The 15,183-nt window shown below is 41.3% G+C and overlaps 1 protein-coding gene across 1 annotated transcript; it reads left to right on the top strand.

The window, feature by feature from the left end:
• Positions 1-2,787: 2,787 nt before the first annotated feature.
• bmf1 (BCL2 modifying factor 1) lies at positions 2,788-14,982 on the top strand. Its single transcript, XM_026308981.2, has 4 exons — positions 2,788-2,922; positions 4,808-5,004; positions 5,616-5,818; positions 10,552-14,982. Exons 2-4 carry the CDS (start codon positions 4,833-4,835, stop codon positions 10,666-10,668), a joined length of 492 nt encoding a protein of 163 aa, XP_026164766.1. The 5' UTR covers positions 2,788-2,922; positions 4,808-4,832; the 3' UTR covers positions 10,669-14,982.
• Positions 14,983-15,183: the final 201 nt, after the last annotated feature.

The following is a 15,183-nucleotide window of genomic DNA, read 5'->3' as shown; positions in this document are numbered from 1 at the left end:
ACAGCTTTCTGATGTAACATACACTGATGCCTGCCTCCTTTCTCCCAGGCTTCTCAGGCATTTATGGGAACTTGTTTATGAACGCTTTCTTCTACAATGCAACCACAAGTCAGTGACAATATTGTTTATCCTTGGAGATCCTAAAAAAAACATGAACTGATATTTGGCAGGGATCATATCCTATTAATATAGCCTTATTTCAGTGAGAGTTCTTTCTGAAAGAGGTACACAAATATGATTTGTGGGTGGGCACTTCAAAGACTTTAAGACCAGTCAATCCCTAATCCCCGTACTGACAGACACAGCTTGATTAGTTTATTCACAGTGTGCTGAATTTAAAATTGATGTTTCTAGATATGGTAAGAGCTGGAGCGAATTTATTCATATTAATTATTTACACTATAGAACCCTGTCTTTGTGCTCCACTGAGAGTTACCTTGTGGCCTCAATGATTTCTGCTCTCAAGCACTAATGCATGTTAATGAATAACTTAGGTTTGTTTTCTTAAGATATATGTATTGTCATCAATAATTTATTCTAAGGTTTTTAATATTTTATTTCAGGACTTTGGGCAGCATGGTGTCTGAGTGGTTAGCACTGTTACCTCACAGCAAGAAGGTTGTGGGTTCGCAACCCGGCCCTGAGCTTGTGTGGGTTTTCTCCAGGTACTCTGGTTTCCTCCCACAGTCCAAAAACATGTAACAGATTGACTGGTGACTCTAAATTGCCCATAGGAGTGAGTGTGAGTGTGTGAGGTTGTTTGTCTCTATGTGGCCCTGTGATGGACTGGTGACCTGTCCAGGGTGGACCCCTGCCTTTCACCCAAAGAGAGCTGGGATAGGCTCCAGCAGATCCCTGTAACCCTGGTTAAGGAATAAGGGGGTATAGAAAATGGATGGATGGATTTCAGGATTTTTGAACAGCAAAATATTCAAAGGCTTTGTAACAACATAAAAAGGATATCTGACCCATGCATAGCTGCTTTTTCCAAACTGATATTACAGCACATTGTAATGTCTTCAGTTGCATCCAATGTTAACCAGTCTTATCAAGATTCTTACTTTCTCTGTAGAAATTACAGCTGTTTTCTTGACAGTCCCTGAAGTTGTTTTACCCAAACGTTAAAGGAGGCTGCAAATAATACCAGACCTTTGAACCTTTTATTGTTTACAGTGGTCACTCATGCAAGAACTGTTCATGTTTCCAATATCACAGAGAGTGAGGAAACCAATACCTCTTCCCTAGTGCATCCCCACCTATTTGGATGAACCACAGGTGGGACAAAGTCCAAATGTTTGTCCTGTCTAATTCAGGCAGGACAGTGGAAGCAGGAAACCGTGACTTCTAAAGGACAGGGAGTGCGAAAGATGGGGGCAGGGTGATGCTCTGTGAGAGAATGCAGAGGGTGGGACTCAACTCCAGCTGTCTGGGGGTTTATTGATCACTGATAGTCCCTGTGGGAAGGGGGCAGATCATCAGCACCTGCCCTGCCTTTCATGACAACACTTCAGCTACAGTCAAACCAGCGTGGACATTGTGAGCTGTCAAGATATGTGTTCAGCTGAAAAAATGTCTGTTTTTATCTATTTTTTATTGAAAGAAGGTAACTTCTGTAGATCTGATCAAGAACTGCCTAGATCTGGACCATAAACACCTGTAGTAGATAAAGATATTGTGAATTTGTGTTCTGAAGTTAGCAGTATCTGTATGTGTCTGTATATGTCTCTAAATGCTGAACGCGTCAATTGACTTTACAGGTTTTGTAATTCCTCTAGAAGACCATATCTAGAATAACAATAACTTGCTTTTTTATGTGATGGCTAGACATTAGCCTCCTGCCTTAGTTACCTACCTACTAATTTAAACTGTTAAAATTGATCTATGTCAATAACCTTGTACAACCTACAATACACCCATACAGTCTGCGTACAGGTGCCAAATTAGACTGATTAAGATCTAGGCCACTTCCAGTGGGATCTAGGTCATTTCCGCCTACATGGAATAAAAAGTCAACTGTTTTGGCAAAATGACAATTAAATGTGGACAATATAGTGAAATATATAATATTATATTAGATAATAACGCTGAAATAACATGGGAAAGTGTAATGGTTTTCACTTTATTGGCCTACAGTGGAGCAACTGGATTAAGGGATGGAGACTGCTTTATTATTCCCAATAGAAAATACAAAGGAAGAAAGGAATTACAAACTAATACACCTTATAGATGAAATGTAGGCTTGGCTGATAGTACCACAGTGATTTATTGTATTACTGCAGTCTTACAGAGATAACATAGTATTATTAAAATATATGAAGAATACTGTACATCGTCATAAGACTATATAAGCTGCAATGACACAAATATTTTCATTAATTACAATTATTAACTGTGACTCTTTTGGCAGGCCTCTATCAGAGAACCTATGAACACACAGTAGCTTTAGCCTTTATATTTTCCTGTCTAAATACAGAGCAATATAAAACTCCCGGTGACAGCAGTTCAGTGCAGGTTGTGGAAGCGGTTTTTGCTACGGGGAATTTCCCGGCCACGTGTCTGAATGTGCGCTGGAGGAGGCGGGACAAAAACAAACGCGACGATTGGTCAAACAGACTGCATGTTATCCGTGTCTTAAAGGGACACGCCGTGCGTACGTGCGGCGTCCAGCGGAGTGTGCCGACAGCAACCCCCGCCCTTTAAGAGGGGTTCGTGGCTAAGGCTCCGCACCACGCCCCGGCGGCGGAGTCAGCTCGGAGCTGACGTCGGCGAAATTAAATCGGCTTGTTGCAGTAGTCCTCACAGAATGGAAGTAGTCGTGGAGGTGATACGGACTAAACTCCCTTGACTTACCAGGATATTGAACCAGGGGTCTGTTTTTTTTCTTAGGGTAAGAGGACTGTAACAACGAAGACCATTTCTGTGGTGAGTTCGTCCAAAACGCCTTTAAAACAAAAAAATAACCTTACTCAGCTTTTTTATTCTTTTTGTCGGCACTGACTTTAAGCGACATCTGCGTCCGCACGAAGGGACAACAAACAACGTGTCGGTGTTGTCGCTGGATCAGCTGTAACAAAGTGGTTGCGACATTTGTCCGTGCACGTTACTGTGCCGAAAACACCGAAACAGCCCAACTCAGATCTGGGTTTAGTGTAATCCTGCCTGTCATTGACACAGCAGAGATTTGAAAAACACCGGCTTTCCCGGTTTACAGAGCCCAGGTAGTGGATGGACTTCTGACTGTTTTTACACCAAGTGTGTCGCTGTCGGATTTCAGTCCTTTATTAAAGGTAGTCACTTTCATTTTCCCACAGAGCAAAGTAATAAAATGTGCGTAAATGGGATTTTACATGTGAACAGTAGACATTACTTTTTTTTTTTTTTTTTTTTTTTTTACTTTGTAATTATTTTTACATCGCTTACAATAAATGTGTTTTTTACCAAAAAAAAACAAATACCTGTATGAATGTAGATTATTAATCAGAATCCTGACGCTTTGAGTTTGATGAGGGTGTTTTTCAGCTTTGATGTGCATAAAGTTAGAAAAAGTGGAAATGGTGTGGTGATGTGAGGGATTCAGTGCCGCTGGATAGAAACGCCACCACCACCTCTCCCTCCTTCCCCCTTTGTTAGGGTTAGTTTGCCTGCAGCAGAGGGAGCCACTGTCTGACACAAACAGCTCACTGCCTGGGCAGCAGCTCAGAGAGTAACTTAGTCTCTCTGCAAGTTGAGCCTGGGATTGTTTTTTTTTTTTTTTTTTTTTTTTCTGAGCCTTCCGTGTTCTTACTCTTTGTTTGTTAAAACAAAGCATTAAGTGGTTTTACACACAGGGTTTATTGTGAATGCACACAGTATATGGTGAGGTCTGGGCATGCTACAGGCAGCCCAATCTGCTTATGTTGGGTGCAGAAATGAAAACTGCTTCTCAGGGAGCTGGCAAGCTGACAGACCAGGGTAGAGAGAGTGGCTCAGGATTTTCCTCAAAGACTGTCATTACCCTTTTGCCGTGGACCCTAATTTGGAAGTGTGGTAGTAGTCTAACCCTGTATTACAACTCGATAGTTACTTGGGGGTTAGCTGGTGAGGCAACTTGAATTTCCCCCATATTTTGATAACTCCTTGACCCACTATTTCTTCAGGGTTGGGTAGAGTGCATCACTGACACTGGAGAGATGCCCAAGTCTTCTCTGCACTGCGGTAGAGTTCTCTCATGGATTATAATGAGGGATTTTTATTATGCTTGTCATACCATATAAATTTCACATAATGATATGTTTACTGAGCACTAATACTTGCAATGATTTGATTCAAAAGTACACAGTGTAAGTCAGTCATCATGGGACTGCTTAGCACAGGTAAGGCAGAATCTACCTCTAGTTTAAAATAATCAGCCACACTCTCATTTATATGAATGTAGCTCAACTGATTGAGTCTCCTAACCACAGTGAACTGTGTGGTTTCATCACTGAGATGAACAGAGTCATTTGTCTAAATAAGCGTAGGCTTCTTTGCCACAAATAAAGGCAGACCGTTTATCCATTTTCTTTCCCCCAACTTGCCCACTGTGGTTTTATTGATTTGAGGGCACTCATTATAGACCAGACAGGTTGTCTATAATGATAATGAATGCTTTAGAAGAATGAACCAATAATGGATGTGTCTGACATCATCTCATCAGACCTAATGCAGCCATACCCAAGGTTGCAATCGTTAGTGAAGGATACATTTGATTTATGTTTTCACTACTAGGCAGACGCTCTGTATTCAGTTGTTGTAATACCCTTTCTTTCTCTGTCCTGTTACTTTTAAGGCTGTTCATCACATAGTGCCCCCGTATGGACGATGAGGAGGATGATGTGTTTGAGCCAGACCCCCACTTCTGGCGCACCACGTTCAGGGAGATAAAGTGTGAAGACCGGGGCACACAGACACCTGGCCCTGCCTTGGCGCTGAACAACGGCATGCTGCCCTGTGGAGTCGCAGAGGAGCCAAGACCACTCTTCTACGGTGAGGCTGATGACGTGTCTTGTGCATGATAACCAGTGTTGTAAAACTGAAGCACAATGCTATGTTAGATTTACTGTGAGAAATGGGTAACGCTGTTGCCATACTGATCTCACCCCTGGCGCCTGATAGTCGTGATCACAGCAGCTTTTATGGTGTGTGTGGAGTGTACCCAGCTGCTTTGCTATTCAAAAGGCGCCAGACTTGCATTGTCACTGAAGGCACATGACAGAAGTGCTCACCTGCGTAAGAGACTGCACAGACGACTGATTATCAGTGACATCAAAATTACATTGGCGCCAAAGTAGCTACATTACAACTGACTGACCTTAAATCAGTGTATTATGAGTTTGTTGTATGTGAGTGACTTATGAAACTCTTAAATTGCTCATGAGATGTGATTAAAATGAAATACAACAGCAGGGAAAGCTGTAAAAGCCGAGCAGTCAGACTGGTCAAAGCCACGTTCAGCAGTACTTTGTACTTTGACTCTGTGTCATCACCTAATCACATTAAGAATGGCTTGTCAGGTGTGCATTGCCATAATTATATTGTCATACTGAACATTTGCTGATGTTTACAAAATAATAAATATCAGCCTTGATGCTCAACAGGCAACGCAGGTTTTCGATTGCACTTCCCGGCACATTTTGAACTTGTTGGGGATCAGGAAGTGAGGCAACAAGAAAGAGAAGAGGAGCAAAACAGGATGGAGCAGCTACCCAGGCAGCAACCTCTCGTGCACAGTGTGGAGGCGTGTATTGGCCAGAAACTCCAGCTGATAGGAGACCAATTTCACCGAGAACACTTGCAACTGGTGAGAAGAAAAGATGCATCCTGCTGACTCTAAAAACCCACTCCAGACAACTTGGTTTCTAGTTTGATAGCAGCATACAAGTGTAACTGACCACTTATATCCCGAGCAGTAACAGAATCTCCTTTTATGGCCCTATATTAAGTGTTGCGTGCAGACAGTCCTGATGTAAGTGTGTTGTAAATATTGTTCTGACAGTTTTCAAATTTGACTAACAGATTGCTACCTGTAAATGCCACTAGGCAAACAAATCTCTTTCCTGTCATTTAGATTGTCTCTAGATAGGATACTTAAGCTCAGGTGGCAAAATAAAATGCAATAAAGTCAGGGGGATACACTTTTCTACGAATCAAACATTCACTATAATAATATGCTGACGGCAACAACAAGCTGTTTGCTCTGATAGATGTAATTAGTTTATTGTCGACTGGAGGCTGCTGGGTCTCAGTGGTAAACCGAAACTTTACTGCTCCAAAACAATGTTATGTTGTTTGTAATGAAAGCTCATTATGTCAGTAGCTGAGATAGGTCAAAGTATGCACTGTTTATTTTGACTTTCCCCAGGCTTTAACTTTGTGCCATGTGTATCACTACCACCATCAAACTAGAAGGCAATCTGTGTTTGTGTGTGTCTTTTTGTGTTAGAGAGGGAGTTTAAAAGTGTGTTTATAGAGTCAGAGCAGAGTGCGGTCCACACATTAGGAACACCATCCACACATTTAGTTTTATTAATATTTGGATTTCATGTCAATCTAGCAGAGATTTACAGTGGGTCAAAAGTTTGCTCTCCTTCATTGTGTTTGCTTCATATTTGCTTTGGAGAGGCTGTGCACATGCAGAACTTTAGCCCAGCGTGTTATACCCCCCCTCCTCCTCCTCCTTAAGCCAAAGGCATTGCTGAACCAGGACAACCCTTCCCCCACCTCGCCAACCCCAGGCCCTCCCTCTGCCTCCTCTTCCTGTTTATTTCTCTCTGCCTCTGTCTCTCTTTTCTCCTGTTGCCTCAGTGTGCTGTGCAGGCAAGTGCCATGGAGGATACCTGTCACACTGACCACCGGTCTGATCAGGGCGACACCGTTGCAACACCATAGAATATAATGCAATATAATGCAGCACACTGTCTGGTGTGCTGCATTATATTGCTTCTATGGGGGTGTGTTGTAAAATGTGATAGACATAGACAGAAATAGTGATACATCAAGGAAAAAGCAGAAGTGGTGGAAGTAGGTAAACATGTTGTAACCCGAAGCTCAGCACGTGAGCGCAGAGGAGAGTAGCTGTGGTTGCAGGGAGTCTCCAGCCAGGAGGAGCAGCCATAAGAGACACACAAATAAGAGGTGTAGGCAGCTGTAAGCTGTTGGGTGGGTGGGGGGTTGCTATCTATAATGATAGTATAATCATGTATGTCAGGGGATGAGGTTTGGAAATGAACCTCAAATGATCACATAAGCACCCATCTACAGTTGTCTTAAAATTTCTCTTTTGGGAAAACAACTTTTCCCACACTGCATATAATACCTTTTTTTAAAAACTCCATACTTTAAAGTGTGCAAAAGTTTCAGATTTTCTCATGCACTTATCAAATTAATGTTATTTATACCCCTCCAGCACAGCATGACTCATGTATTGTGACACTGGCAGGCTCACGCAGACGGTCAGACAGGAGGGTTGCTGTGGTGTGTGTGTGGTTGGCTTTTAATGACGCACAACGGAGACAGGCCTAGGTCAGGGGATGAGGAAGTGGCTTGTGCGCCTTTTGCTGGTTGAGTAAACAGCGGAGAGGACAGTCAGAGTGAAAAAAGTCTTGTGAAGTCATCTCCTGAGATACTCACTGTAATACTGAATGACTGATAAAGAGAATTTTGACCTACATTACAATGAGCAAGGAGTTTGTAAAGCTAACTTGCACAGAGACTGCTGTACTGGTCTTTGAAGTGAATAACTCCATTTCTCCCCGTGTCTGCTGTGCGCCCGGCTGTAGCAGAGATGTGTTTGTTTTTTTACGACCCACTGATGTGTGGTTGTGGATGTGTGATTTTACTGCACCCTCTGTAATTGTTATTTCTGGCTCTGGTTGTGCAATTAATTGTATTGTGCGTGTGTGCGTGTGTGCATGTGTACATGCTCATGCATGAATACACCCATACTTGTTTTTCTGCTTTTTGCTCTCTCTCACTTCTCACTATCACACGGTCTGACAGTCAGTACAAAAACTCTCACTTGATAATAGTTACTGTTTGTCAGTTCCCATTCTCATCTGCTCCTGTCAGTCGGTGATTGCAGTTTGCAGTGCAGATCCTCATCCCTTAGCCGTCTAAGTGGCTTCTTCTTGATGGTAATGGGAGCGATCTGGCTCTGAGCGTTCTCCGTGGAAGCCCATGGCCCCTGGCGAAAGGAGGGATTAGGTAGCGAAGGAGTGCTGGGGGATGCTGACAGATAAATTGCTCCTCAGTCATAGAGGGCTGGAGGGGATTCTGAGGTCCCCAGAGGAGGGCTGACATTAGCCGGACCGCAATTTGAGACATAGCAATAATGACAGTCACAATGGCAGGAAGACTGCTTCAGCCTGCACAGGACAAGGAGCAGAGTTAGGTTTCATCCCCATGTTTTTTTAAGAGAGCTGACTCCTGGTGCTTTCGATAGGTGTTGAAAGCTGGGTTGAATATCGCCTGCGTGTGTTGCCGTCTGAGTGCGTGTCTGCACGCACGCAGTGTTTGTGGCTTTATCTCTTCACTGTTCCAGTTGAGGGCATGACGCTCTCTCCTTTCAGCACTCGCAAAGGGGGTGGGGAGTGAGGGGGGTGGAGTTGCTGTGGAAATAAAAACATATGAGGCTGGCTTTGGATATTTACTTTTCATTCATAGATCTGTGATGAGTTCTGTTGATGGTGTGTCCATTTATGCCATTCTTTATTTTTCAATACCACTTTATTTGTTTGTATTTTTCCTTGGCTCTATGTCTCCTCCCTGATGTGACTAATCCACAGTTACTTGACATCGAGGCCTGTTTGCTCCGAATATAAGGCTGAGCTTCTGAGCAGCTGGCTTGACAGACAGCCCACATGGGACACTGATAAAGCACATCAGGCTAGTGTCAGAGTGACGACATAGAGCATCTGGCTAGACTCTTTCACCGGCTAAATTTAGAGTCTCATTTTGACAGTTGGTGGCGTGACTCATGACTAAGTTGTGACAGGCCTGTGCACACCTCTTTTTCTCATTCTGCTTTTTCTCTCTGTTTGTCTTGATGAGTCTCTCAGCCTGATAGTGAGCAGGGCAACAGGCCAGTGTCACAGCAGCATTGTGTTTTCTTTTATGAAGATCAGTTGTTTCTAATGTTTCTGCTAGTAAACACTAGCACTTACTGGTGTGATGAATACCTTAGTTGACTTATTTTACTGCTGCAGCTTTTATAGTCAAATATTGAAGCTCATGAACACCATTACATATTATGCATATCGACATACAATGTACATATAATTGCCCTGATGTGGTCATTCTGCCTTATTGTTTGATCCCGGAGTTATAACTTATTATAATCTCATGTAATTTGGATTTAAATTTAAAAGACTTAAGGCATGCCAGTGTTTACAAAGTCGCGCCATGATGGCTGCCAACACATGTATTGTGGTGAGCTCATGTACTCTGTGCTGTATAATAATATTGCTTATGTTTATATGAAGCAGACATGCTGTTTTTATGTCCTAATAATAAAAATGGGCATGATTTAGATATGTAATACAATAGAAGGCTAGTTTTGGGCTGCAGGGTCTGCAGTTATATTCACATCAGTCTTTGCCATGATTGTTTTTTACTTCTTAATTTTTCTTAACAAAATTCAGCTTATAGTAAGTGCACATGCTGGTTGGATCCTGGATAAGGTTATGCAACACCAAGAAATGTTTACTTCACACTGATAAGACTATGGAAACTCATAGGCTTATCATAGTAGCAGTTCTTGACCGGTAACTAGGTCAATGTTTGGACACCATCTCAACAATCATATAAATATGGCATGTCTAATATCTGCATTTAGATATTTTGGCTTTTGTAAATAAAAGCTGAATACTGCCAAGAGAAGGTAGCAAACTTTGGTGCATTGTCATGTCATATGTTCTGAAAAAAGCTGTTGCACTATCAGACGTTGTGGAGTCTGCCTTTTGTCTGCAGACGAGCTTTTGGACTACTGTAACTCTCTTATGCAGATATGTGTTTTCCACAGACTCGGTGCCTCTCATCAAGAGCTCCCTAATCCCATTTGGTGCAATTATCTTATCTCAGCTTCTCAATGGCAGAGATAGCATTATCCCCCTAATCGCACACAATCCAATTGGCTCGCAAACCTGAGAGAGTCTCCTCCTGCGCCACTGGCTGCTGGTCTCTGCCAGAAATATTAGAAAAAGTGTGACCGTATGATGAATGTGTTTATGGCGCGGAATGTCTGCTGGGAAGCCCGGATTGTGTAGGGATCCCACACACAAAGGGGGGCCTCTCTAATAAGTGTTGGGGACAGAATCAGACTGTTAGGAAAATACCACAGTTGCTCTGGTGTCTGGTTCTGTCTTAATCTCTTCCCAGTTGACCCTTTTCACTGTGCTTGCTGTCAATCAGCAGACATTACAGCCAACACAAACTAAACCTCACACTGAAAACCCAGTGTTTTTAACACTGTATTATGTGATTGAGTTTCAGTAGTGTGCACTAACCGGCCTATGTTTTGTCTATTTGTTGTTTCAGTATCATCTAAACCAAAGGAACCAGGGGCTGCTGTGGTGGCGCCTGGCCACAGCTCTGCTCAGCCTACTGTTTGACAGAGGGTTCATTGCTGGAGGAGGCAGAGCAGGACGGAGGTGAGAGGGTCTTCCCCTCACCTCCTTTTTTCTTCATCTCTCTGAGGAACTGGACTCCTAAAGGCACTGTCAAATCTAACACGGGTCTGTTTTTGGGTGGGGGGAATAGAAGGGGGACAAAAAGTCACCGCGGGACGGAGACAAAAAACTTTTATACAAGGTCAGGTGTGTGTTTTTTTTGTTTTTTTTTTTTTGTTGCCTGTTTTTCTTCCTTTCCAAGAAGATGCCATGATGCTCCGAGATTCCTCTACAGGACGATGTTCATATTTTGGTATACGTACATGTGGTGTAGTAGTTTTGTACAGTACATTGTTCTTGCTAAATTTTTTGCACTTCAACACGTATCCATCTTTAATGACCTCCACAGACCCTGGGAATGCCTTAAGGCCAGTGTATGCTTTTGCATGCAGAGTCTACACTGTATGTAAAGCGTAGCTGTGGACCCTGCGCTGTAGGCTGACACACAACGGTGCAGGCTCTGCGTATATTCGTGGCAGAAGCATAAATCGGCCTTTATTCAGTGTCTTCTGCCAGAATGAGTATTGAGCAATTTTAACAGCCAAGATGAGACAGATAGGAAATGGAAGGAAATATGTTGTGCGGTTTTGTTTTCTGAAGTTTCTAAGTGACCCATTGAGTTAATTTACTAATTTTCCAAAGAGGCAACTTCTCAGAACAACTATTTTTGCACCTCACCTCAAAGGAACATTTATACTTTCTTGTACTCTTTTTTTTTTTTTTTGCTTCTTATGTTTGCTGTACTATTTTCTCTTCTTGATATTGAGTTTGAACACCATCCCTCAGTATAACCATCATACTGGGAACTATGGGAAGTTTCTACACTTGTAAAGGTCTGCACACCAGAAAATGTGATCTAAATGTCTTGTTCACAGATGTTTGAGGCGAGCCTTTATTCAGTAATGTGCTAACAGTTGTGACTTTTTGACAGCTCAGGAAGTGTTAGGGTAGAGCTTGCAGTCCTGAGCATCGCTAACTGGTTAAACAAGCAGAAGTCAATATTGGAAAATCAACACTGTTCATTTTGAACAAATCACTGCAGTTAAAATTACCATCTTCCAGTTACTGGGTTATTTCAGTATAATTCTGTGTTGCCATTATATCACAACTGGAAAACAGTGATTCAGTCGTCTATCCTAGTTGGTGGGTTGATTGTTACTTTGCTGTGCAGCGGTCATCTCGGCAGTTGTTACCTGTGGGTGATGTCTCAGATGTAGCACACTGAACAGATGTTTAGTTTAAAGTTATCGGATGCTGACTTTTACCGTGTATTTAATGGTCCAGCACAGTGCACTAAATGACATATAACATTAGGGTCAACCACAGTGTTTGCTTGAGCAACGTAACATGTTCTTTTCATTCAACATTTAGTATCTATTTGGCTCAACCATGATTTTTATACCAATTTCACCAGATATGTAGTGTTCAGTTTCAGCCTTGTTCCCAGTTTTATTCTCCAGTATGAGATTTCCATAGTTTTAGATGTGTTCTGTTTGTGTGACTGTTTTCAGACCTCCATGCCCTTGAAGTGGAACTGTGGATCCACTGTTTTTGCACTATCCTTACACCCCTCGAGAGTTCAGATTGTTACCAAGCTAACTCCTGTCTGGTATGAAGGTTTTTAGTTATGACATGTTTTTTTGTAAATCGTACTCATTTACATGTCCAAGACTAATGATCAATGTTGAAACCTGACTGAACACAACCTGGAGCCTGGATTGGATATAGGTTCTGGAAACTATATGTACCAGTGTACCAGGTGCAACGATTGAAAGGTTTCTAAGTCCTGGTTTGCTGTTCACAGTGCATATGTGTTCTGAACACCAAACAATACTGCATAATCAGTCTGTGAAACAGAACCCCCTCTGCTCACACCACCTTCATGGGGTTACATTATTATGGTCTTCAGTGCTTGGATCTGGATTTAGGATATTTTTAGTACATATGATCCACCACTAAGCAGACAAACATTCTGAAATGAAGCAGAAGTGAAAAAGACTGTAGTTATTGTTGAAATATGAATATGTGTAAAAGACACTGTTGAAGATGCTGTTTGTTTTGTTTTTCATTGCTGAACCCAGGCCAATGTTTGGACCCAAGGAGCAGTACATATCAGGGGTCTATAATTACTTGCTCCTTACAATGTGTCAAGCTTTTCACTGCATAATTAGGGTTCCTCTCATTTTCTTAGAGATATCTCAGGGACAGACTGTATGGGCTACTGGTAACCTTGAGAATCTGTTACATGTTTAGAAAAAGAGCAGTGTTTTCACCCGTTTATTTATGGTAAAACCTCTTGAGGTATTGTCAGTTATTTCCTATTCAGTTAAAATTGCCTCTTGACTATTTCTCAGCACACACATAAAGGTACAGTTTGACTGAGGAGTCTCAGGCTGACTCGCTGACTGTGGTGTTGACGGGGGCTACTGAGTATGTAGTAAGTAAGCGTGTGAGGTGCACTGAATGTGGTTGCGGTTATAGTTTCCTGCGGATCCTGAACGCTGAGCCAGTCCCTGTAGCGCCCTGTCTCACCATTGGTTCTTGACTTCCTCTTTGTGCTGCTCCTTGATTACATGGGTATTGTTCATTGGTTCATTTTTCTTTGTAATTTATTTTTTTCCTTTTTTATTTATTTTTGTACACTTTCCCATATCTACTGTATACATATGTGTGTGCAATTTCTTCTAATTTTTCTTTATTTTTATTTTTTTCTTGGACTTGTGTGGGCTTCAGATGTTTGACTCTGCAGAGAGGGTTGACTTGCATTCATGTCACACTCAACCCAAAATATACCTTTTTAGTATTACTTATTTCTCGTAGGTTTAAAAGTAAAAAGTTTGTATTTTGGCCTTCCATAACGACCAGGAGCCATGGTCGCTGTAAATTCATATGAGTACTATTGGAAATCAGTGTAACCAAAATGCATTTAACATGACCACATCTACTGCTCCTCAAAACAACAGAACTCTTAGATTTACCTTTTAGGCCTACAGAAGTGGGTTTTCTACTCAGAAATAGATTTTTGGGTGGAGTACATCACCGAGGATGGGGCCAACTAATTCAGACCTTTTTCATTAAATGTGTGGTTAAGAAACGCATCAGCGTCAATACGGTTTAAGCTTTCAACAGGATATGATCTTTCCTTTCTATTTAATGAGTCATCACTCACCACACCCATTTCTAACGATACAGATGTCATTAGAAATGACTCAGAACACACACTAAAAAGTTGCCTTCATATTCTCAAGTCACAGGGAGTTAGTGTATGTGTCCAGTCCTTTACTCTTGTGTTGTAATCAACATGCACTGGAAAGTACTTTGTTTCTCTAGATCCCATGGGTCCTCTATCTGTTTTGTGGTAATGTATAGTATGTGGATTGTTCTCTTGGGCTAAATCTTGCCATGTGTCAGCCGTATATCTGTGCATTGACCAAGTGGGCTGTAGAACGATGACCTGTTTGATTTACTGGAAAGGGAAACAAGCCACCACGGTGCCCTGTATAATTTTCTTAGAATGAGGTTCCCAAACTGCACTCATTACATAGTGTGTGAGTGTGGAGTATCCCTAGAGGGGGACGTCTGTTTTACTGCAGCCATCAGTGTCTTTAATTTTGTATTCCACTTTATATAAATTTGAAGTTTTTGAGGAAGGTTTTGATTTTGAATTTTTTTTTTTTAAATAACATTTCTTCTTCATGGTCTTTCTTAACTTTTTTTAAAATGTATTTTCATAAGAAAAAGGGTTCTTTTATAAGGACAGTTCTCGCTTGTAAAATAATTTTTATTACAAGAAGGGTCCTTTTTTAAAGTCCATGAGATCAAGGGCAATTTTAATTTAAAAAATGAACCTGCAACATTCCTAAACAAAGTCAGGCAAACCAAAATATTTCATGGTTGTGGTTCATTTTAATCACGAGATTATAGCTATGAAATATCTGCCCATTTTTACAGAACAGTTCAAGTCTCCATGTATTTCTAAAACCCTGGAATATGCCTTTAACTGCTCAGTTTCTATGAAGTCTTGATTATCACACACTCTCTGTATACCAAGAAATGAGACCCAGCGAAAATGTAGCATTTTTGTAAACATTGACTGTGTGTTTTCGAGACTCTACTGTGCACTCATTTTTGTGTTTATATATATATATATATATTTTGGTTGTTGATATAATATGGAAGTAAAGACAATTTGTTATGTAGTGCAATATGCTGTACATACAGAGCTTTGCTCTACAAATCTTTTTTTCTTAATTTCTTGATGTTTATTGGTACTTTTTTCAATAAAAGTTTATTGAAGGTGTCAAGTAGACTCAAGTTTATTTATACAACTATATGACATCCAGCATCACCGCTGCCCTTTGTGGACCACTTATGTAAACTATGGTACCTTAGCTCTCTTTAGTTTTCCATAATATGCAAGAGAATTTCATGAAATCCAACCTCTGCTAATGGCTAAGCTAAAAAGTGTAGTATTTGATGAGAACTAAAAGTTACAAAAACA

This window comes from Mastacembelus armatus, chromosome 22 (assembly GCF_900324485.2).
Source record: "Mastacembelus armatus chromosome 22, fMasArm1.2, whole genome shotgun sequence".
NCBI lineage: Eukaryota > Metazoa > Chordata > Actinopteri > Synbranchiformes > Mastacembelidae > Mastacembelus > Mastacembelus armatus.
The sequence above is the reverse complement of the archived record's forward strand: the minus strand, read 5'-3'. Positions and strand labels throughout refer to the sequence as shown.

What these genes read in the sequence shown, in the direction of transcription:
- bmf1 (XM_026308981.2), top strand. Translation starts at nt 4,833, where the DNA reads ATGGACGATGAGGAGGATGATGTGTTTGAGCCAGACCCCCACTTCTGG. An exon ending in GCCAAGACCACTCTTCTACG is followed by an intron (nt 5,005 to 5,615) that starts GTGAGGCTGATG and finishes GATGCTCAACAG; the next exon opens with GCAACGCAGGTTTTCGATTG. An exon ending in ACCGAGAACACTTGCAACTG is followed by an intron (nt 5,819 to 10,551) that starts GTGAGAAGAAAA and finishes TTGTTGTTTCAG; the next exon opens with TATCATCTAAACCAAAGGAA.